The 24,200-nt window shown below is 39.8% G+C and overlaps 1 protein-coding gene across 2 annotated transcripts in view; it reads left to right on the plus strand.

Annotated features, from left to right (window-relative positions):
- Positions 1-24,200, plus strand: part of LOC122804338 (spectrin beta chain, erythrocytic-like) — a 2,132,081-nt gene that overhangs the window by 857,061 nt on the left and 1,250,820 nt on the right. For both annotated transcript variants that reach the window (XM_044074141.1, XM_044074142.1), the window contains 2 exons: positions 12,510-12,601; positions 16,645-16,725. In XM_044074141.1, coding sequence (XP_043930076.1) covers positions 12,510-12,601; positions 16,645-16,725 — 173 coding nt within the window. The remainder of the gene's footprint in view (positions 1-12,509; positions 12,602-16,644; positions 16,726-24,200) is intronic.

Raw genomic sequence — 24,200 nt, forward strand, 5'->3', positions numbered from 1 at the left:
GATTTTTAAGTTTGGTCGATTCAATACTAAGCAATAAATATTATATAATCAATCAGATATATAATCATTACATAATCGTACACCAGAGACTGGATCATTGGAAAGTACCTGTGTTGTCAAGTACCTCCAGTTGTCTGTACGTATTTGTTTTTAATAAGGTCATACTAAAATAAGTAATTTGTTTTATCAAAAACTGGATGCCTTGTTTATCAAAAACTGGATGAGTTGTTGATAAAACTTAATACTTTATAATAAGCCACTGGGTATTATTATCTGTAAAACAATCTTTTCACAATAGTACCACAAAATTTTAAAATTTAGAAAATTTGATTGCAGTTTAGTCAAAATCTTTCAGGAACTTTTCAAATTGGTAAAGACAATTCAATTATGTGGTTGGGCCTGGGTAAAAAAGGTGCCCCATTTCAGTACCCCATTTCAGTACCACTAAACATATTTGGCAGAATAAAGGACTGAGGACTGAGTGAGTGTCAGTGTCAGTAATGTCAATAGTATTTGGTAAAATTAAATCCATTGTACCAATTACCCCCAATGGGTATAGTTTTTGCGTGTTGTAGCGTAAAATCCATAGAAAATCCTGTAGCGCTATGCTGCTGTGCTATACCTTCTCACTGACAGTAGAAAGCGAAGAGATGTACTAGGACCAGGTGTTGACTTGATTGTTAATTTTTAACAGCAACAACTGTTTGGTTTTCCGGTTCACACATTGTTTCGAACAGGTGATCGACTCGACAGGTGATGGCATTTTAAATAAAGCTGCTGTTGTACTAGTTTCCATAGCAACTGGTAATTTTCCATTTGTGAGTTGTTTGAATATGGGGTAGATCTGGGTAAGCAACAACGATGATGATTGTGAAAATGATTGTGATTGCGGAAAACCACCGAATAAATCAAACAAAGCAACTAAAACAGCAACAAAAACGAAAAATCGTTTAAAACAACAAACAACCCCAAAAATCCTCTCAATCTAGAGAATGACCATGTCGCCTTCTTGAAGAAAAAAATTGTAGTGGCAATGTACATTACCATGCGTTTATCCTGGTGGTAATGATATGTGTTCTATAATATAAAATGTATCCTTATATCCTTAGAGCGAAAGATTTACATTTTTGAAACAAATTTATTTTATTATTGTGGTATTTATACTTGATAAATCAAATCGTATAAATATTTTTTAAAAACAATTTTTAAATTTTTTTTATATATATATATATATATATATATATATATATATATATTATATATATATACATATATATATATAAATTGTTTAAATTGTTAAACATAGATTTCTTAGTTTCTATATTTTAGGGTGTTGTTTGTTGTTTAGGTGTGTATGTAGTGTTGGTTGTGTAATAATAATGCATTTAATTTTTATTATATTATTCAATTAATTAATTGTATTTGTGATGTGATTTTTGTTTTGTTGTTAATAAGTGTAATTTTTTATTTGTCTGAGTGAGAGCCGCCATTATTGATGGTGTTGCATGGCTAACCATAAATTGTTTTGATGTTGGTTTGTGATTTGTGGATTTCTCCTTTCTGGTTTTGTGATTTTTAGCACTGTTTGGAGAAGTTAATTTTACTTGGTACTGTGACTTTGTGTGCTGTTTACTACATTGTGAAAGTTGTAGAACAGGGCTTAGCACATTTTAAAGTGTTTTTACTATATGTTTTTGCAGTTTGGCCCTATTTGCGATGGGGGACATAGTTTATATTTCATGTTATTGCTGCCCTTAGTCAGCCCTTAATAGTGTTAGTGTATTATTCTGGCTGGTACTTTTTCCCCTAACCTGATAGATCCTTATATGACTGCCCCCCTCCCATCAAATCAAATCAGTTGTATCTAAAATGAAAAAAAAAATAACATACCTCAGCCTGTGTTTTGCGAATCTGTTGTTGCTTTATGCCAGCCCTCAGAACATTCACCTTTTTCCCATCACCTGGTGGGAGCCCACAGCCCTCTTGGTACAGGGGTCAGACACATCCTTCCGGGCTGTTCCAATACCTGGTTCAAGTACGGGAGAACCAAACCCTTTAGGTATAAGAGAAGTCCCAATTAAGAGACCCCTTGCCAGACATAATACTCTGTCCCCAGATATTTTGTCCCCTAGTGTAGTACTTAAGAAGAAACATAAACCTCAACCAAAATGTAGTCTTGGGTTATTACCATGTATAGGGCTTATGTGTTTTCTTTAGCTAAGAGTGTTTTTCAGTCATCTAATCTCTGAGACTATACTCCGATTCAGAATGACTATGGGGCTGCCTTCTCTAGAGCTCAGTCTTGGGCCACAGATTTTGATGGGGACTCTAATGCAGGAAGAACACTCTGAGTCTGTCCAATCTAATTCTTCAGAAGGTGAACAGATTCAAAAGCCCAAGCAAGTGTCCACCAAGATGCTAGCTAGGTGTAGAGATGAATTTGACTGAAAGCTTATCTGGACCTGCTCCAGAGATTGGCAGTTTACGATCTTATTGAGGATGAAATTCCAAATGTTTTAACTGTTCCTTCTCTGTTACTGGCATTAGACAATGTTTATAAAACTGCATGTAAAACCCCATTTGGCTAGTGAACAAGTTTGTAAAAAGACCTTGAGGAAGTAACATGGTGTACACTGATTTTGCAGCTCTCCTTGCTCTGTTGCCTGGTGATCCAGCTGCTGTGTCTCTAGCTGCCAGCTCTAACAAGAGAACCTTGGGCTTCTTACACTACACGACAAGATAAAATCGGAAAGTGGTTAGAATCTCGGGGAAAAAATGTTGACTCAGTACAGTAATTTAGTATTTAGAATTTTAAACTATCAGCGCTTCATGCAGAAATTTTTTTTGCATTGTTCTTACAGGTTAGATGAATTAACTGTATTTTTGCCTGCTGAACAGAAGAGATATACAAATGAGACTATTTGTGGCTTGGGTTTTGAAATATGCTTTGAGGAGTGTCTTGAGTGGTGTTGATGCGGTTTCTAGAAGTGAAGCCACTTCTGTTGAATTGAGGAGATATGTTTGGTTACATAACCAGATTTTTTTTGAGATTTTGAATGCTACTTTGTAAAGTTCTGAATTTGTGTTTGAAAGTCTGGGTAGCAGCAGGACCAAACAATATGATGATTGAGATAAATTGATGCATGGGATATCTAGAATGTTTCCTATTCCCAGATTCTCCCCAACATGGTGTCCAACCTCAAAGGGCATAACAAGCAAAAATCTCAGTCTAACAAGAGTCAGGGTATTAAGAAGAGATGGCTGAAGGATAATGCTTCCAAACCAAACAAAAGGGGTTCATTGCCCAAAAAAAGATCATTCCCCTGATAAAGAATGACTTTGCCAAGACTCAGGGCATCCTGTCCCTCTTTCTCTTTCCCCTTCTCCTAGGCTTTTGCTCAACTTAGCAGCCTGGCCACAAATAGTCTGAGAAATGAGTGCTGAGAATAATTCAGAGCAGTTAATCTTGGCAGTGGACAAAAAAATCCTCCTTCCTTCAGAGAAATCCCCCACACCTGTCAGACCAGACACATTTGTTCTCTCCTGTACTCCTTCACAAGTTGCAAGCAAGGGTGGTGGAACTAGTTCATGTACTACAAAAGGGAAAATAATTTTACAACAGGATCTTTTGGTACCCATAAAGTATCTATTGTGTAGGCCAGTGTTACATTTGTTGTACTTAAATACCTTTCTGATAGTTCCCAAATTCAAAATACACACCCTGCATATGGCCCTTCTCCTTCTTCTGGACCACTATTTCCTGGTGGCTTTATATTTGAAGGGTGCTTATCACATTCCGATTGCTCCCAGCTTCAAGTTGAACCTACGTAAGTCCTGTTTCGCACACTCACAAAGAACTGTCTTTCTAGGGGGAATGATGGACACCGAAAAATTAGGACCTTTCAACCAGAAGACAAAGTCGTGACTTTTCAGAACATTTTCAGAGATTTATCTGTTCAAGAAGCTTCTTTTTCAAGAGAGTTTTGCAAAATCCTAGGCCTCATGGCATCAATGATCCTCATCACACCACTATCCAGACTCCCCATGAGAAAGATTCGGTGGTATTTCCAAAAATGGTTGGACCCAGCACTTGCAACCTTTGGAGTTCCATGTACCAGTGCTAGAATTTGTGAAATGAGAGTTAGTGGTGGAGGGATCAGATGTCTCTCGATCCAGACCTACCCATCTCCCTCAGAACCCCAGTTCAACCAATCTAGACAGACTCAGATTTTGCATGGAGAGCAGTGTCCAGGAAAGTTCACATGCAAGTTGAACAGGGTCCTTCAGACTCTACAAAGCACATAAATGTTAAAGTTTGCAGTAACTCAGACCTTTAAAAGTCCTTCAAACGTTATGGTTTCCATATCCCCTTTTATTGGTCACAGACAACACCACAGTCCTGTGGTACCTGAACAAACAAGGGGGTACAAGGTCATACCCTCTTTACTGGTTTGCAGTGATGGGTCTATATTATATTATCGCATGCTTACAAAAGTGAATGATAATTAATCGACCCCATGTAAGCGAAAGCTTACAATGTCGAAACCTCAGAACAGCAATTTTGTTCCAAAAAAAAAAAAAAACCTTTAAAACATTACATAATGTGGGGGGCTTTGTCTCCCACACCCACTGACGTGGGGGGCTATGCCCCCCCACACACCCCTTACTTAAATATACCAACTCCGAGAGCACACTACAGTGCTGAAAACGACAAAGTAATAAAAGTGGCCAAGCAGATTCTTTCCCAGGGAAAGAAATTGCTGAAAAGCCACTTTGCTATTTTGCCTTTTCGCTCTTCTTGGTTTGATCAAGACACATTTGTCAAACTACATCTGCGATCTTGTAATAGGAACCCACAGCGATGGCCTGGTGGTTAGCCTTATTGTATTCTCTGATGCTTCAGGCCTCATACTTCACATCTGAGCAAAACGTAGTGGCAGCCAGACTAAGTATGTACAGGACAGACGGAATTTGGTTAAGATGTAGGGAGTATATCAAATTGTTTTATTAATCTCCTTTCAAACAGACAGAAAAATTCTGTTTGAAACACTCTTGCAGCCATACTTGGAACACAGAAGCATTCTCATTCTTTTGGATGGAAATGTTCCTTTATGTATTTCCACCCTTTCCACTGACACCCAAGGTACTTCTGAAGATTCAGAAATAATTACCAAAGATCATTGTGGTGATCCCCTTTTGGCCCAAGCAAAGTTAGTTCTCCCTGTTGATGGAATTGGACAAGGGCAGTTACCCCAAGCTTCCTCATACTTTAGACCTATTCACACAGAGTCTGGGTGACTGGTTCACCCCCACCTTAGAGGAATTGCTGTTGACATCCTTAATGACTTTGTCTTGGTACCTTTTAGACACTTGTTCCATGAGGATGCACAGCATGTATTGAAGTAGGCAAGAAAACCTGCAACTAGAAAATCTTATGTTTACAAGTAGAATAAGTTTTCTAGGTGGTGCCTAACTGATATAAGAAAGCCTAGTATAGTATCTACCACTCTTGTAATGTTTGCATGAGGTACTCAATGATGGCTTATCTTATGCATTTATCAAGGTGCATCTTGTAACCATCTTAACTTGTGTGCCCATGGATCCACCTCTTTCATCTGTTTTTTGTTAAATAGCTTATGAAAGGAATTGCTGCACTTGTGACCAGGTTGAAAGCAAATTCCTCCTCCTTGGGATCTGAATTTTGTTCTTGAAAAATTGACCTCATCTCCTTTGAAACCCTCCTCTCGGACCGATTTGCAATTCATCACTTGGAAAACTCCTTTGCGTTTTGCTTCTGACATATGTAAAGTGAGTCTCTGAGTTGCAAGATCTCATGGTGTGCCAACTGTTTCTGACTTTTCAAAAGGAAAGGGTTGATTTGCTTAATAATCCTTCTTTCTTGCCAAAAGTTGTTTCTGAATTTACCCTGAATCAAGCCATCAGTCTCCCGGTTTCTTTCTGGAATCTAAAAACAAGGGAGAGAAAATTCTGCATACCTTGGATTTGCACAGACATCTGTGGTACTATGTTGACAGAACTAAGTCTTTTAGGAACGCTGAACATTTCTTTATTTCCTGTTCAGAGGCTAATAAAGGTCAACTTTAACGCTAAGCAAATGATTGCTTATTGCTTGTCGTCTACTATTGTTTTTTGCTACTCACACCATGGTAACATTCCACCAAAGCCTTATCCTCTTTAGTGGCGTATTGCAAAGACGTGGACTCTATATAAACAATCTAGAGGCAGAAACCTGCTCCTCTGTTCATACATTTACAAAGCACTACAAACTGGATTCTTTCTCAAGTTCTAGACTAGGCTTTGGAATGACCATTCTCCAGCCATTCCTGCATTCTTATCCTTCCTCCTCCCAGGTAGGGTAAGCTTTGGGACTGTACCTGTATGCCACTGAGACAGTTGTGAAAGATGAATGTAATACCGTTTTGTAAGTCCTACATACCTGTAACAGCAGATCCTTGCATTTCACACTGGCTCACTGGCAGCACCCACCCACCCTCCTCTTTATTTTGTATATAGTTTTATGGTATCCAGCTTTATGTTGTTTGCTGGTTCTGGTTGCTTGTTTTTTGGATGCATATTGGTTGGTTTCAGGCAATTCTTGCCTCTGGTCCTTCTTGGTTCTTCCTACTTAGCAAAAAAAGCCTGAATAACTGACTTTCTGTGATGCGGTTAGGCTTCCTCTGATGGAAGGAGCTTAACCAATTACCTATCACAAAGAGTAAGATGATAGTTTGAGCTCTGGAAAGCAGACAGCTTTTTTTTACAGGCACAGAATCCGTATGCCTCTGAGGTACTGTGAAATTCAAATATCACTGTTACAGGTAAGTAGGACTTGAGCAACTGTACTTTCTTTTTCCATCGTATGGACAGTAGGGATACTTTATACTGTTTTTCATTCTGTATTATTGAAGAGACAAGGATTAAGTAGTCTACCCACTTAATATTGCAATCTTTTATTGAAGTATTACACTCTTATTTCGATCTTATAAAGATTGATTTAAAGTGTTTTAATCAGTTCAGATCATTTTAAAATGTCATGCTACTGATTGCATGCAGAACTGATTGATGGCCAATTGCATAGCTTGGGATCCAGCCGCTCTTTGCTAACTTTGAGGTTGTTGGCACGTGAGCCTTTTTAAAATGACTTTGCTTTTCTGTACTGTAATTTAGTATAAATACCACCATAGATTGTGATGGAAAAGTGTCATTTGAATCAGTCCAGTTGCCTGTTTGCTACAAGATAACATAGCATGATCGTAGTCATACAGCAATCTAGCTTCTTGAAGGCCTACAATGTTCACACCTACTGCATTTTTAAACTGATTATATAGACATGCTTGAAAATGGTAATGATTTTTGTCTTGCAGCAGTTTAAATGTTTTAAATCTGGATATCTTATGACATAGTCTACCTTCATTTTACTCTGGTGGAAGCTTGAGAATGCTACTTGGCCAAATATTGCTTCTGGGTCACTCCTGAAAATGGACCTTGTGTCCAGTGAGCCGTCCTGGTTAATAAACAGTTGCAGTAGCAAAGAATAGGGCATCAAAGGCACTCTACTGCTTCTGGAAAGTGATTCAGTAGGTGGTACAAAGAAACTGTATCAGGTTGCAAGGCAAGGACAGGAAGATATAGAAGTTAGTCAGACACTCTTCATGTGGAATGCCAGCAACAACCTGCTCACCAGCTCACAGGAGATCAAAGGCAGATGGAAGGAGTACTTTGTGGAGCTTCTAAATGAAGAAAACCCCAAAAAGCTGTCCTACCCCAGACACAGCCTACAGTGAGAGAAGAATAGGAGCCCACCCTAGCAGAAGTAAGAACAGCACTAAGGAATATGAAGTCAGGGAAAGCAGCAGGCTCAGATGAGGTCAGAGCAAGTATGATAAATATACTGGGTGAGACAGGGGAAAATAGCTCTTGAGGGTGCTCATAGCAGTGTGGAGAGAAAGACATATCCCAGAGATCTGGAGAATAACCTTACTCATATGAGTGTACAAGAATAAAGGGGACATCCCCAACTGTGAGCTGTACAGAGGTATCAAACTCCTGTCACATTGCATAAAAGGTCTGGAGAGGGTGATTGATAAACGGATACACAGAGTAGTAGAAATTTAGATGGGAGAAGAGCAGTTTGGATTCAGACCAGGATGCAGCATGACTGACTAGATATTTGCAGTGAGAAACATAGCTGAGAAAAAAGATAGAAATGTGGAAAGAGTCCAAAACTTGGAGAAAGACTTGGAGAAAGCATATGACAAGGTCCCAAGAAAGCTTTTTATGGCAGTACTATGGTGGTTCAAAGTCCCAGAATCATTGGTAGGATTAGCGTACAGTATGTACAAGGACCCAATGACTGAAGTTAGAACAGTGTTCAGTCTCGCAGAGGGGTTCCCTATGGGAATAGGTGTACATCAGGGTTTTAGCTGTGAACCCACTGCTGTTCTTACTGGTGATAGACTACATAAGCAAACACATCAGAGCAGATAGATCAACAAAGTTGCTCTATGCAGCTTGTTTGGTATTACAGGCAGACTGAGCAGCAACTTCAGCAAAGGATAGGGGAATGGAATGCAAAACTGAAGGCACATAGGATGATACTGATAGGGGAATGGAATGCAAAACTGAAGGCACATAGGATAATACTGATAGGGGAATGGAATGCAAAACTGAAGGCACATAGGATGATACTAAGTACAGATAAGATGGTGGTAAGTGCAGCAAATTGGGGAACTCAGAAGAAGCTACACACTCTAAGGACCTAAACCTTGTCGCCACAATAAACATAACATGCCGGAGGGATAGATTCCTGCCCCAGAGACTTCCCATACACTGGAATAAACTATCTATCTATATCAAACAAAGCTCCTCATTAGCACTCTTCAAGAAAAATCTTGATGATTGGATGGGAAATACGAAATTCACCCCGGGGATCACCTCTGTGGGTCTGCTCGACAGTGGCACAAAAAATAATTTTCTTGGGTGGCAAAAGCCAGGGTACCTTTTTGGCTGGGTTTATATAGGCCCCAGGGCCAATAGCCTAGTACCTACCTATGAACCTATGAACCTATAAAGCTGAGAATTGAGATAGGAGGGAAGAAGTGGAACAGGTTAGCAGCTTCAAATATCTGGGAGGGGTGGTTGAGGAGGAGGAAAGTCTGAATGAAGAGGTCAAAGCTAGGATCAGAGGCGCTGCAGCCAACTGGCATAGGGTGTCAGGTGTAGTGTATGACAGAAGAATGTCAAAGAAAGTGAACAGTAAGGTATACAAATCAGTGGTGTGGCCAGTACTACTGTATGGTACAGAAACCTGGGCAATAAACACAGAGCAGATGATGAAGCTAGAGGTGATGGAAATGAAGTGCCTGAGATGGGTGGTAGGATGCACATCGTGGGACAGACAAAGAAATGAAGACATAATAGCAGAAGCTAAAGTAGGTCCACTTACAGAAAAGATCAAAGAGAACAGATTATGGTGGTTCAGGTACATGTGTAGAAAAGCATGATCAGAGAGATGCAGTGGGGGGGGGGGTGCAGGGCAGACAAGTCAAAAAAAAAAAAGAAGAAAAAGAACAAGTAGCTAGATATGAAAGGTTAGTAAATCAAAGACTGTAGTGATGTAGGAAGAATGTTTTTTTATTTTGTTGTACTTTATAATGTATAAATTGGGGTGGAGTAGTGAAGAAGATTTGGGACAAACTGGAAGAAGGTTAGCGGAAACAAGGGTGTCCAGCAAAGAGGTTGATGGATTGTATGAGAGGAGATCTGCGACAGTCAGGCATGAGTGTCATAGAAAGCATGAGTGTAGCGTTGAATTAAGAGAGTTCACAACAGTTAACACAACACCCCAGCCCCATTTAGAAAAAAATGGGAAAAAGGCGGTGGTTGATGATGACGATCTTATGACATAGTCTGTCAGTTGGCACAGAGAGTTAAAGTTCTGTGTTGTAGTTCTTCTGGTTCAGAGTTTGCCCTCATTTTCCTATGATGGAAGCTTAAGCACATCACTTTGCCAAATATTGCTCCCAGGTCACTCCTAAAAATGGACCTTCTACCCTGGTTAACAAACAGATATCATGGAAGTATCTCAGTAGCTTAAAAGTTAACACACTTGTCTTTGGTGCAGAAGGTTGTGGTTCTATTCCCCTACCAGGTAATTTTGCTTAATATTGGGATTGGGGGTGGGTATAATGGTTAAGGTGTTTAGCTCACAGTCACTAGATATAGGGTTTGAGTCTCATCTTTGAAAGGAAAATTGGCTAGGCTTAAAATGGTATAAAATCCAAGACCATATATTGTTTTCTATGTAGGCTTAAAATGGCCAATTGGCCTACAAAGGCAGCTAGCCTAGTACTTACCTATGAACCTTTTGGTAATATTCTGCCCTTTTTTTACCTCCACATAAATATTGGTGGCTTAATTAGAGGCATGTATGGACCATTTGAGATAAGTTTTGGAGGGGTATTCTTAGTGGAGTTAGACCAGTGGCTAAAAGTAAGTATGTTCAGTATCCTACTTTGAATTACATGTTGCTGTAATATTTAATTTAATTTTTATTTGTTTTGACTATACAATTGTCCAAGTGGAGGCCTGGAGAGAAAAGCTGTACAGCCTTACTATAAATATATGTGTGTGTACAAATGACAAATATTTAAGCAATAACCCATGCCTGGGTGTTGGTAATGCTGGATTTACCCATGGTTGGTGTGGTTTGGTCACGAGGGCGAAGAAATGGGTTATTGCTATTATACAATAACATTACTTAAGAAAAATAATACTTACTTTTCTTAAATAATGTTCTTGTATAACGGCGCCATGCTGTCCTTCTGCCGCTGGACAGCTCCAGTTTGCCATTCATGATGTACTTTGCCTGCGTTTGGAACTTGCGTTCCCACTCATACCCAGTACATCGGTGCTCGGGAAAGTACGCAATGGAGAAAAAAAGATCTCCGTTGCTCCATTTTTCTGTAATTTCTTTTTTTTAATATTGGTTTGTGGAAATTTAGGGGTAGGAGAGCTGCACTCCCGACTCTGCAAATACAAGAAAGACAGCTTGAAGAAAATGCAAGGGAATTCAGGTGCGTGTATTTAATTTTAAATACCGTACCTGATTTTCCTTCTGTTTTCTTCATGCTGTCTTTCTCGTATGTGCGGAGTCGGGACTACAGCTTTATTTTTTTTTAATAAAAAAAAAAAATTAAAACTTGGACAATATGCCAACGGAAAAAAGTCCGGGGACCAGACCTTTTCCTTTGGTATATGTCGGATTTACAACGGTCAATCAGAGTGCACATTTTGGAATAGTAATGGACAGATTGTATAATTGTCAGTAATTGTTTGGTATATAAGCATATCAACAAAAACGTGCAAGGTAATTACTACAGTTAAGACACAATGTAGCAATTTCTGACATATTTTAAAACATTCGCTGTTCATTCACTATTTTGTATGCATCAGTACACAGCATTATCATAAAAAGCAAGCATTGTTTGCACTAGAAAGTTTCAAGATTGGTATATGAAGATTGAGCTGAATATTGTGAAGGAAGTGATGTTAGAAGTTGAGGGTTATGATGATAAGATACAAAGGATGGCATGAGAGCATACAAAGGTTAAAATAGTGACCAGGATTCAATAAAGCCTACACTAAGTGTACACTGTTCTGAGTGAACAGACAACAGAGACATAACTCATACCTTCTTCCTAATTTTAGTTTTCCTACAAATATTCTTGCAGTTTTAAGTAATGGCAGAGATTCATAAAGGTTACCACAAAGTCTAGAGTGTAGTGACTAGAAAGCAGAAAAATGTGATATGAATGTTCTTGAATACATATTGTGTACACTTAATGTAGGGTCTTACTGAATCTGGCCCAGTATGTTTTATAATGGGCAGCAAGCATCACAAAATTCAGATAAGTGAGAAGTTTGCAGAGAAAGAGAGAGATTGACATGATTAGAGACCATATACCTTATGTATAAATTTACAGTTAAAATGCTTTTAATGAAGTTGCAAGAAAATAGATTTATCATATTAATAAAAGCACAGAACATAATTATGAGCCTGGCAGGAAAAGATGTTCAAACAGAATGGCAGACAAAAATGTTATGGTGGTTGGTGCCCTGAAACACTGCTTATGTACTTTAGCAGATCTGATCATATAATTTTAAAGGTAGTGGTAATTACGCCAGGATCTACTAGTCCACAAGGACAAGAGATATAAAAGCCCCATAAAATGATATGTAATGTGGAAATATTATGCAATCGTAAAATGTGCTACCAGCAAAGCAGTTACTTTCATTTTTGATATTAAAATTGTTGTTGTTGAGCAACAAGAGTTTGTTTAGGTCCCGTTTTTTGAATTTTAAGTGAAGGAGAGGCAAGTAAAATGTATTGTCCTACTGCAAATTTAAGAGTATAAAGGAACTGTGATTTTTATTTTATTTTCACACTACTTTTCTCAGATAGTAAATTTATAGTCTTGCTCATTTAGATACAAGATATTGTTGTGGAGACTCAAGACCTCCGTGAAACTCGTTCTGCCAAAGATGCTTTGCTTCTGTGGTGCCAGATGAAGACAGCAGGGTGAGTAAAGCCAAACACATTAATTATAGTGAATAAATGTTTATTACAGGTTTATCAATATATATATTTAGTAATTCAGAGTTTACAATTATGTAATTCATTTCACCTAAATAATGAGTAAAGTCCAGAACGTGGGCTTAAGTTTTCAAAGCGCCAGAGAGGAAAAAGTGAGTGTTTCAAAGTGTTTGCTCTCTATAGAGCACAGTCTTTATGCATCTGAATCTCAAACAGTGGGTTAGGGTAGTAGCATTCTTGTTCTGACAGATGCAAGTATGAGCTAGAAATCTGTCCTCTGATGATATTTTTGCGTGGCTTTCTAGGGGAGCCTTGAAAATATCTAGGTGTATGTGGTGAAGTTACTACCAATTTCTGTTCTGTAGTCCAGCTGTACGATATAACCAAAGAAAGAGTTATCACCCTTCTTAATAAATAGCTGAAATCAAATAAAAAAAAGGCTAATAAAGCGTACTCAAAATATATTTTACAGATAAATTGTTTAGAGTTTAAGATGCAATACATTCAAAAAGACAAAATTTCAATAGATTTTAAAAATCACATGATAAATTAAAACATACTGGCCTCTTCAGAAATGTTCACAGGACTAAGTAGGCATGATATGCCCTTAAATCTGAATTGTTGATGTCTGCATGATTAAATTCTTAATGTCCTGGTTTATGAGGTCACTGATTATGCTTTACATGGATTTGTAGACAAGACTAAAAATGCTACTGGCTCCACGTTTGCATGAGTCAGTGGTAGGGCCACCCTTATAAATGGGCATTACAACTGCAGTACGCTGTCCATCAGGAACATAGCCCATGGCAAGGCCTTGGCTGAGCAACTTAAGTAAGGGAACAGCAAAAGCTAACTTGACATTTTAAGACAACCAAGATATTGTCTGGACCCACTGAAATAGTATTTTTAGTCTTGAAGAGTAATTATGGCCCTTGGAGACATGGGGGTGTGGCTCTGGTATGTTAAGTGTGTAGATGATAGTTTCAGAGGAGAAATTTCCAGCAACTTATTAGTCAATATGTTGGTAATGCTGTTACTATTTGAATAGTAGGTGCCATTATGCATGAGTTTTGAGGAGTGTTGTGAATTATTCCTTAGCTTTGTAATGTAGGTAAAGAAGTATTTATAATTACCCTTAGCTTCAGAATCAAGCATATCTTCATGGGACGCTTTGCTAGTCTTAATAGCTGCTTTCAGCTTCTTGGTGAGGCATTTTATATTCTCATTCTGATAAGAGGTTCTGACCTTATTAGGAAGCCTAAGCAGTTTCTTCCTTTTGTTGTAAAGTTTATTTGTATCAACTGACCACTGGGCCAGGTTGTTGTTGAATTTGCCATTATGTTTGCCCCTGGTGGGGACAGCTCTATTAATGCATTTATCTAAAGGAGCATAAAGATGATTGGAAAAGTTACATACATATCCTGGGTACATTTTGGATTTAACACAGGAGAATTCTGCAATTTTTGTAAAAGGCTGTCATGAAATTGTTAAACAGGGTGATGTTGTAACCATTGAAGAGGATGTTTTAAAAGAGAAGGTAAGCAGCTGGCAATCAGACTTGACAATCAGGGACCAAACAAGGACAGGGAGCAGGTGGGAGCCACGTCTGTGAGAACTAGGTCCAGGATATTTCTGTCCCTCGTGGGGTTACAGTAGGCAGTTTGACCAAGGGATTCTCTTTCACCCAATTTAAGAAATGCTGTGCATACCTGACATTAGAAATATTAGTACACCAGTCTATGGAGGGCTGGTTGAAATCATCAAGGATTAGAGGTTGATCTCTAATAGGGGTGTTTTGTAGGAATGATAGGAAGTTATGGTCATGTGGGGGGCCATGCAAGGGTTAAAAAAATGTCAGTCCTACCAGAGTGTCATGCAGACCATGCCACATTTATGTTAACTCTGCAATGGGCTGTTAAAAGTAAAAGGAACATTCTGTATACTAATATGAATGCCTTTTATGTACATAAGAAGAGATCAGTAAGGTTAATGGTCACTTAGTCCTATCCTTCTCTGCCAGCTCTTACAGGTACCTGAGCCTCTATTCAGACTGGTCACCTGTGATATAGCCACGTCTTTATTGCCAAAGAGCTGACAGAACAATTACTAAGCCCTTGAGTAAATTAGTGATGACAAAGAAAAAAAGCCACTCTAATATGGTTTCTTAATATATCTAAATAGTATATAGCCACTCTGTTTAGCATTTTTATATTCCCTTAGGTCAGCAAGGTAAAATAGCTGTAAAAAAAAGTTTTCAGTTCACCAGTTTTTCCCTTTGATTCCTGTTCGTTATGTTCAATATTAAAATCACCTACCAACAGTATCTGTTTAGAGATGAACTCTGACATCAGTCAACAGATATTTAAGAAGGGATCATAACCAGAAAAGAGTGCATAAATTGACCCCCATAGTAAGTAATCCTTGCTTGAGTCACTTTAACTCTCTAGGACAAACAAATTACAAGACTGCAGAGTTATTGCCACACCCCCATAAGCTTTATTATCTGTTGAATTTACAAGTGCCATCTTAATGATTAACATGCTATTCAAAATATATTGTGCTACACTGAGGTGAGATGCATTTCTTGACTGCATGTAAAGGCATCAGTTATCACATAGCAAAATATTTATTTTTACTCTTTTTATATCTAGCAATTATATTTTAGATACAATATTCATTAAATTATTTTAAATTGAAAACCTAGCTGCATGGGAGGTCCAATCCCCCCCCCCCCCCCAAAAAAAAAACACAAGCTCTTCATGAAAAAAACTATCTGGTAACATAATAGTGATTGCACAAATGAGTAGTGATCATTAGTGTTTTGAAAACAAGCAAGGCTTCCATTTGATTCTGTTGTACAGAAGACTTGGGAATGTTGAAGGTGATGTGTCTAGGATGACCATTATTAGGAACAAGAAAATTATTTTTCCCTAAAAGTTTCTGTTTGAAAACAGGAAGTTGCTGTTCATTTGCCTGCAGGGCTTCTAAAGAGTAATAAAATAACTAACACTGCCCTTACATAAAGATCTTATCCATTTTTGAAATCTTTCCTACTGGTTACAACATTGTTTAATGAGGAAGCATAAGCAGGGCTAAGGAGTGGATTGAATGAAATACTGGATTCTGTGCTTCTGTAAATGAAAATATGGTACTAAGACCAAGGGCGGTGCTTGCAACATCTGGTAATGACAATACACAGCATGAAGTAAGAGTAAAAATGCTTCGTTTTTTTTTCTTATTTTCATAAGATGATAGGAAATGCAAGTGAGTTGAATCACAAGACCATGTATGCCTTGTCAGTAACCATTCTAACTGTGCACCCCCTTCTCAAAAGGGCAAAGCAGGTACTCATCTAATTCTCCAGGTTTAATTGGAACAATAATAGGGTGTCACTGTGTTTAACTTGCAGGGGAATTCTGCCTCAAGGTGAGGTAGTTGTTGGGTAAAATATTTCTCTCTAGTTTATTTTCTTTATGTGCTGGTGGAGATTTAAGCCCTTAATGAGCCTATAGTTTCTTGGTTCGGTAGTAAGGCTGCCCTTGTGTGAAGGTGTCATCTCTGTAGTTTGGAGTATGTCAGGGACAGATCCTGTAGCTAAGCTTAGTTTAAGCCTTTTTGAGGAAGGGATCCACAAGGCCACGTTTGGCACTCTTTCTCAGGCATCCATGTAAATTATTATGTCCATTGGAATTATTATTTTGGTTTTAAAGAGTACCTTTAGTATGTTTTCCTTTACGATGTTAGGAGGTATAAAGGATTTGAAAATTTGTAGAATTTTATGTACTTTTACATTAAAACTATATCTAGCATTTAGCATACCTGATTATTGAACTTAAAAGTCACTGAATATGTAACAACTCTGATTCACTGTTATTTTTTTCTGTCAGCAGCTATGCATGCAGGTTACAGAAGCAAGAAGTAGTAGGCAGATTGCACACACCTTAGAATGAGTTATGTGTTAACCTGTGTTATACTGTGTAAAAATTGGAGTGGGATATCTTACTTATTTATTTTTGTATTTTATACAGGTATCCTAATGTAAATGTTACAAATTTCACATCAAGCTGGAAGGATGGTCTGGCTTTCAATGCACTGATCCACAAACACAGGTAATGAAAGGCCAGTATTATAGTGTTCAGAATAAACAGTTACAGTATGCAGTTGCACAATAGGTCACATGGTTATGGGTTTGTTGTCATCTGTCACTTTTGTTTGCTGTTGTTTGTGAAGAACATTAAAATATGCTAGAATAACTTTTGAAAAATGAATTCTTACAAATGTAATGCCTTCGGGTATGTGTCCCATTATTTGGCAGAGATCCAGGTGCACTAGTAAATGACGAGGCCTCAGGCTAAGTTATGGAAGTGAGTGTTTTTGCAGGAACTAACTGGCATAGCTCTGAGCAAGTGCTGCATGTCTGAGTGAGAGATTATGGCTATAAATATTTTAATTCTGTTGCAGCATGTTTGTAATTTCCCTTTTAATGCAGGTTGAATAAATGATTATGTTGTATTCTACAAAAGTGACTGCAGTTGGATCTTATGGTATCCTTTCATCAGTCAGAGAGGAAGAGTGTATAGTTAGAGTACCTTTCTTCTTTTAAAAAAAAGTTTGTGTGTGTGTGTGTGTGTGTGTGTGTGTGTGTGTGTATACATATATATATATATATATATATATATATATATATATATATATATTAATTTTCATTTTATTTGCACAGCTTTCCTTTTGTAAGAATACCGTATAAATCTACCATGCTGCTGTCTGGATTCACGTTTTCCTGCCTGATGTTCTTCGTGTTTCACTGTTGCAGTCATCACATTTGGGTTATCTGCTTGCAGTAGCCCTCAGTCGGCCTGATTAACAAAGTCTTGGGTCCTGCGTCGGTTGCTGTCTCTTCTTCTGTGACGTCAGATAGTCAGATAGTCAGGGGTATAAAACATGCAGCCGACGCCATTACATCAGTCTTTCTTGCTGTGCGGTGCCCAAAGCAGAAGCATTTCGCAAGTGCCGGTTGGCTGACTCCTGAGATTTTCATTTTCGAGTTTCAGAACCAAAGTCTTCAACTAAAAGCTAAGTACGCTGTTGGGGAAACTTTTTCTTCTTCTAAACCAATGTCAGTAAAAGTAAATAATTGCATTTCTTGTGGAAAGCAAATACCTCATTAAGATTTTCATTCGTACTGTATTCCTTGCCAAGGCCCTGACCATGACGTACCTCGCTGTCAGTTTTGTGCCTTATTTAAGCAACGTACTATCCGTCATCTGTATATTTACTCTTCTAAATATTTTGCTGCTCAGTTCAATTATCCAGATATGCCTTCGGTAAGCCATCCGACTACCAACATTCTGAAAAAAACGCAAAGATAAAGACAGAGATAGGCCGCCTAAGTCCAAAGCTGCCAACGACACTTCTCCTAAGCCAGTCGCCAGTTCGCCGGTACTCAAGTGAGGTGCTTTCGCAGCCCCTGATACCCGCTACTTCGGATATGCAGGCCTCTGCTGAGACCAACTGTGGAACCTGCGGATGTCTCTACCTTGGATGGGTCCGGAAGCCGCTGTGCAGGCACTGGCTTCTGAGGGTGTTTTCAGGCCTACTGACTTGCATATTAAACTGACACCATCTTCTTCATCAAGGCCTAAAACTCGAACCATGCCTAGAAAACAGATGCCCAGACCGCATCATCAGGTCTCTATGCCTAAAAAACAAATGATAAGAATGGCTGAAGACCTTATTACTTTAATCTGGGAAGCCAACCTTCCCCCTCTAAGAGACCTAGGACTGAGTTTGCTTATGATACTTCTGACCAGGATTCTGAAATTTCTGTTTCCTCTGATGACCAGGATTTACCCTCATCTACCTATGAGGATTCTGATGCTGAGGACTCTATTCCCTCTGCTTCTCCCCCAGAGGATTTCTCTTTTGGTGAATCCCTGCATACTGTTAGGGAGCTTTTTTGTTGGGAAAGTCAGGATTTCTCTAATTCTAAAAACAGGCTTAAGGATTTCTTACTCCTGCCCCAACACAGGCCTTTAGCTATCCCTCCTGTACTAGACATTGTTGATGATGCCTTTTCGGAATCTAGCTTGGCCCCTGACTCTTTACCTCATGCTCCCAGAAAACCTGATAGATATTACAGGTTTCCTGACTCTCACAAGTTCCTTTTTAAAAATCCTACTGCGGATCCTGAGACCATTTCACAGGGACCCAAAGGCATTAAAGCTACTACTGCCAAAAATCATACCCCTTCTGATAGAGACTCCAGGGTGCTGGATAGATGGGGTAAGAAGGTATACACTTCTGCAACCTTGGCCATTAGGGCCTTAAACTGCCAGTTTCATATGTTAAAGTATCAGCAACATATTATTGGATTGCTTAAACAGAAAATTAAGTTGATTCCTGATTGTGCTGAAAATAAGGATCTACAGGATTTAATGCATTCTGCTGAACAGGTTGGACAACATACTTTGCAATGTGGTTCTGATTCACTAGAGGCATCTTGCAGGGCTCCTGTCACTGTGTCTGTACTTAGAAGTCATGCTTGGCTTAAGGAGAAATCCTTTCCAGATCATGTTAAAGCTAAATTACTGGATGCTCCCTTAAATCAGGACCGCATGTCTGGCAACAAGGTAGAAAAAGTTCTTAAAAAGATGGAGGAAAAAGCTAAATCTATGCAAACTGTTAAAGATTTCTTACAAGTACAACCTCCAAGATTTAATAGGCATTGGCCCTCTAAGAATTGGCCCTTTCCTGGCTCTTCCAGGCCTTCTCATTCCAAACCCAGATCCAGCAGAACACCCAGGCTGCAGTCCCAGGGTACGCACAGGACTAAGCAGTGGGGGCCCCCCACTTCCAAATCTGGGAGTAGTAAAACTCCCCCTATGGTAAACTGTCTCAATGACTTAACTTTAAAACTTCCAAGCACTTCTCAACTGACTGCTCCTTTGGGGGGAAGGGTTGCTCTACATGCAAAAAACTGGGAACTCATTACCCAGGACAAATGGGTTTTAAATATAGTGTCCCAGGGATACAGATTTCACTTCCACACGTTACCAAGCCCAAACGGTTGGCCAGATCTACCCCCAAGTCAGTGGACAGATGCTCAAAAACAAGTACTCTCTCTCTTAAGCATAAAGGTTATTCAAACTGTACCAAAAGAGGAAAAGGAACAAGGTTTCTACTCAAGACTTTTCCTGGTACCTGGAAAAGACAATTTATGGCGTCCTATCCTGGACCTGTCTACTTTAAACACCTTTTTGTTGATTCCAAAATTCAAGATGCTAACTCTTCACCAGTTGCTTCCTATGCTAGGCAAAGATGCCTGGTTGACAACACTCGATTTAAAGGAAGCATACCTGCACATCCCAATCAGGGAATCTTGCAGAAGATACCTACACTTCAAAGCAGGCTACATGCACTATCAGTTCTCTGCACTGCCCTTTGGCTTATCTACTGCACCCAGGGTATTCACAAATTGCCTGGCTCCAGTCATTGCATTTTGCAGGCAAAGAAATATTCAAATTTACCCATACCTGGATGATTGTCTAATTCAGGCAGAAAGCCAGGACATAATTTTGAATCATCTGGCTTTTGTACAAAGGGTGCTAACTTGCCTGGGGTACACCATAAACGAAAAGAAATCACACCTGGTACCCTGTCAACAAATTATATTCCTGGGAGCAAGCTTGAAAACAACTTCCCAGATGGCTTTCCTCACACCAGAGAAACAAATTCATTTGACAACCTACTTCAAACTAGTAGCCACAAAAACCCTGATATCTGCAGGGCAAATACTGCAAGCCTTGGGGTTCATGACCTCCTGCATTCTTCTAATTCCATATGCAAGACTGCATATAAGGAAACTACAATGGTATCTGAAAAGCCTATGGTGTCAACATTCTCAGGATCTAGAAGCAATGATTCCTGTCATACCTTGTCTACAGTTAGAGTTCCTTTGGTGGGCATAGGCCTGCCACCAAACCAAGGGACTGCCATTCACTCTACCCCCTACTGCCCAAACCCTAACAACAGACTCATCAGACTATGCATGGGGGGCTCACCTGGCAGGGAAGTGCATTCAGGGCAAATGGAACCCAAGTCAAATGCACCTGCATATCAATCAAAAAGAAATGTTAGCTGTACAGAATGCTCTGACAGCCTTCAAGGACAACATTCTTCCAGGAAAACTAATGGTAAAGACGGACAATACCACTGTGTGGTACATAAACAAGCAGGGGGGTCTCCATTCATACCCCCTCTGCAGAGTAGCCATGGCACTGTGGAACACAGCCTTGGGCTACCAAGGGCATCTACAAGCTCAATTCCTGCCAGGAAAACTAAATACACTGGCAGACGGACTAAGCAGAAACCTCATGGACCCACACGAGTGGAAACTGGAACCGAAGACTTTCAACATGTTGACAAACAAATGGGGGAGCCCAGATATAGACCTATTTGCCTCCTTCCAGAACTACCAATTAGACAAATTTTGCACAAGGACTTACCACAAACAAGCTTGGAAAGTGGATGCTCTGTCCTTCAGCTGGAAAATCCTTTCAGTTTATGCCTTTCCTCCTCTGCCTCTCCTCTCCAAAGTACTACTAAAGATCAAACAGGATAAACCAAGGATGATACTGATTGCACCAGACTGACCACGCCAACACTGGTATCCCCTCTTGCGCAGTGTGTCACTGTTGGCCCCATGGCACCTGCCTCAGACCCCTACCCTGTTGTCTCAGCAGGAGAACCACATTCTGCACCCTCAGCTTCAAACCATGAAGCTAGCAGCCTGGCTAATTACCCAATCTCTCCTTTACCATCCATCAGTAAACCAGTGATGGATATCATTTTAGAGGAAAGGAAGCCTAGTACTAGAAAGTCTTATGCGGAAAAATGGAAAAGATTCTGTGCATGGAACCAGTCTCAAGGGATGAGCACAGCAGCGCATAACTTACCTCAGATTCTACAATACTTAACCAAGATGCTTCACAAGGGCCTTTCTTTTTCCTCCATCAAAATTCACACCTCAGCCATTTCAGCTCATTATAACACAGAACCTCCCCTCTTCTCTCATCCACTGCTCAAGCAGTTCCTCAGAGGGGCCAAAAATTTAAGACCACCCAGGAGAGCCCCAACTCCTACCTGGGACCTTAACTTTGTATTAGAGAAGCTCACTCGTCCTCCTTTCGAGCCAGCTGCTAGTGCAGATTTATAATTCCTTTCTTGGAAAACAGCTTTCCTTTTGGCAATCACTTCAAAAAGAAGGGTATCTGAATTACATGCCCTTATGGCAGTGGAGCCTTTCATCATCTTTCATGCGGACAGGGTGTCCCTCAGAGCCAATCCCTCCTTCATGCCCAAGGTGGTATCCAGTGTGGCTCTTAATCAGTCTGTTCATTTCCCAACCTTTTTTCCTAATCCACAGAACAAAGGGGAATGGATACTACACTCCTTAGATGTGCACAGACAACTTAGATTTTACTTGGACAGAACTAAACCTCAAAGGAAATCTGAACAACTGCTGGTGGCATTTGCTGCAGGGGCAGAGGGGAAGGCTATTTCAAAGCAAACCATTTCTGAATGAATAGGCCATTGCATTAATTTCTGCTATAAGCACCATGGAAAACCTATCCCACAAGGGATCAGATCCCATTCAACCAGGGCTGCATCTACCTCTACAGCCTTTCTCAGAGGTGTCCCTACCAGGGACATCTTAGAAGCTGCTACCTGGAGTTCTGTACATACTTTCACCAAGCATTACCATTTGCCAATTTTCTCTAAATCCAGAGTCTTGCAGGGCCTTATAGCTGGTCCTAATGCTATCTGAATTCCTCCTCCCATCCTTAGCTTTGGGAATCTACCCAAATGTGATGACAGCAGCAGTGAAACACAAAGAATATAGTACAGTTGTGTACACTTACCATAAATGTAGATGTTCGAGCATATTCACTTTTGCAGCCCTGGCTACCCTCCCTCTAGCCCCCTGACCTTTTTTTGGCTATACCTCTGGTCTCCTTTACTATGCTTAAAAGCTTTTTGGTGTATTTGCTTTTTTTGGTGGTATATCCTTGTATGTGTATGTATATATATATATATATATATATATATATATATATATATATATATGTGTGTGTGTGTGTATTTTTTTATTGCTTCCCATTAAGGGGGCACCTGACATCTGGGGCAAGAAAAACTGATGTAATGGCATTGGCTGCATGTTTTATACCCCTGACTACCTGACGTGATAAAAGACGAGACAGCAACCGACGCAGGACCCAAGGCTTTGTTAATCAGGCAGACTGAGAGCTACTGCAAGCAGATAACCCAAATGTGATGACTGCAACAGTGAATACACTCGAACATCTTCATTTCTGGTAAGTGTACACAACTGTACTTTCTGACTCATCTGAATAACTAGGGCCACCTACTGGCAATTTTGAGACTACATTCCGAATAAATAAGCTTATGGAGCACAACATGTCCTTCCATATCACTCTTGCAGTATTCATTACAGTAGGGTTTCCCTGCCAAGGGTAGTTCGACATCTGGTCAGTATACCAAAGCCTTAGGTTGTAATACGGACATCGTCCATCGCACCTATGTTCCCTGCTCACCACATAGGGCATAAAGGTGACATATGGACGTACTTTCCTCAGAACATGTTTGCTGCCAGTCCGAACACCATCTTCGATCATCGGTTTGAACACTCCTTTGTCTGCTGGTTATCATGCCATTTAGATAAGTGCTTCACTGGGATTTTTCTTCTTATCTTGCCTTTTATTTTTTTTTGTTGTGGGGTTACGTCATCCAGAAAGTTTAATTGCCGGTGTGGGAGATAGATTCCCCATAAAGACCATCACAAGCAGTGTTTGTTTTGCTTAGGTGTTTCTCATGACCATACATTGTGTCCTGTTTGTCAGGCACTTGACCCTAAAACTCTTCATTGTCATCTCTCCTCCTTATCCATCTACCTGGAAAACCAGTGTCTTAAGTTGCTGGTGCACAGTACAGTGGCGTAATTGTCCCAGCCCAAGGGTCAGCCATCTGCTAAGAAGAAGACCAAAAGGGTTAGGTCAGATTCTACAGCTGTAACGCCTCCTCCGGATGTCTCTGTTGAGGCTGGTGAAAGCCTGGAGGATTGCACAGTTTGTTTGATTCCTCTACAGCAAATGCTTTGGAGGCTGGCATGGTACAGCTTCTCGCATGTCCTTGGAGGCTCTTCAGATGTCCATTTCAGATGCTCAGGGGGAACCTCAGCTGATAATATCAGAGGAACCAAGGGGTGTTCCGCAGATTCTTTTTAGGGAGGAGATTCCTACTTTGTTGATTGAATGTCCGCAGGGCTCTGAACCTCCTAAGATATTTAGGGCATATGTCCCTTTAGAGATGAAGCAGAAGACAAAGCAGATTTCCCCTGCTCATAAAACACTAAATGGAAGGAAACAGTGCTCAAAACAAAATAATCAGAAAAATGAGCACTCAGGAAGAAACACCCAGTAGGCAGAAGAAAATACGTTTAATAATCCCTCCATATAAAACGATCCACAGCAGCAGCACACACATATACGCCCAACAGGTTAAAATG

This window comes from Protopterus annectens, chromosome 6.part0 (assembly GCF_019279795.1).
Source record: "Protopterus annectens isolate FY-2018-M chromosome 6.part0, PAN1.0, whole genome shotgun sequence".
Taxonomy (NCBI): domain Eukaryota; kingdom Metazoa; phylum Chordata; order Ceratodontiformes; family Protopteridae; genus Protopterus; species Protopterus annectens.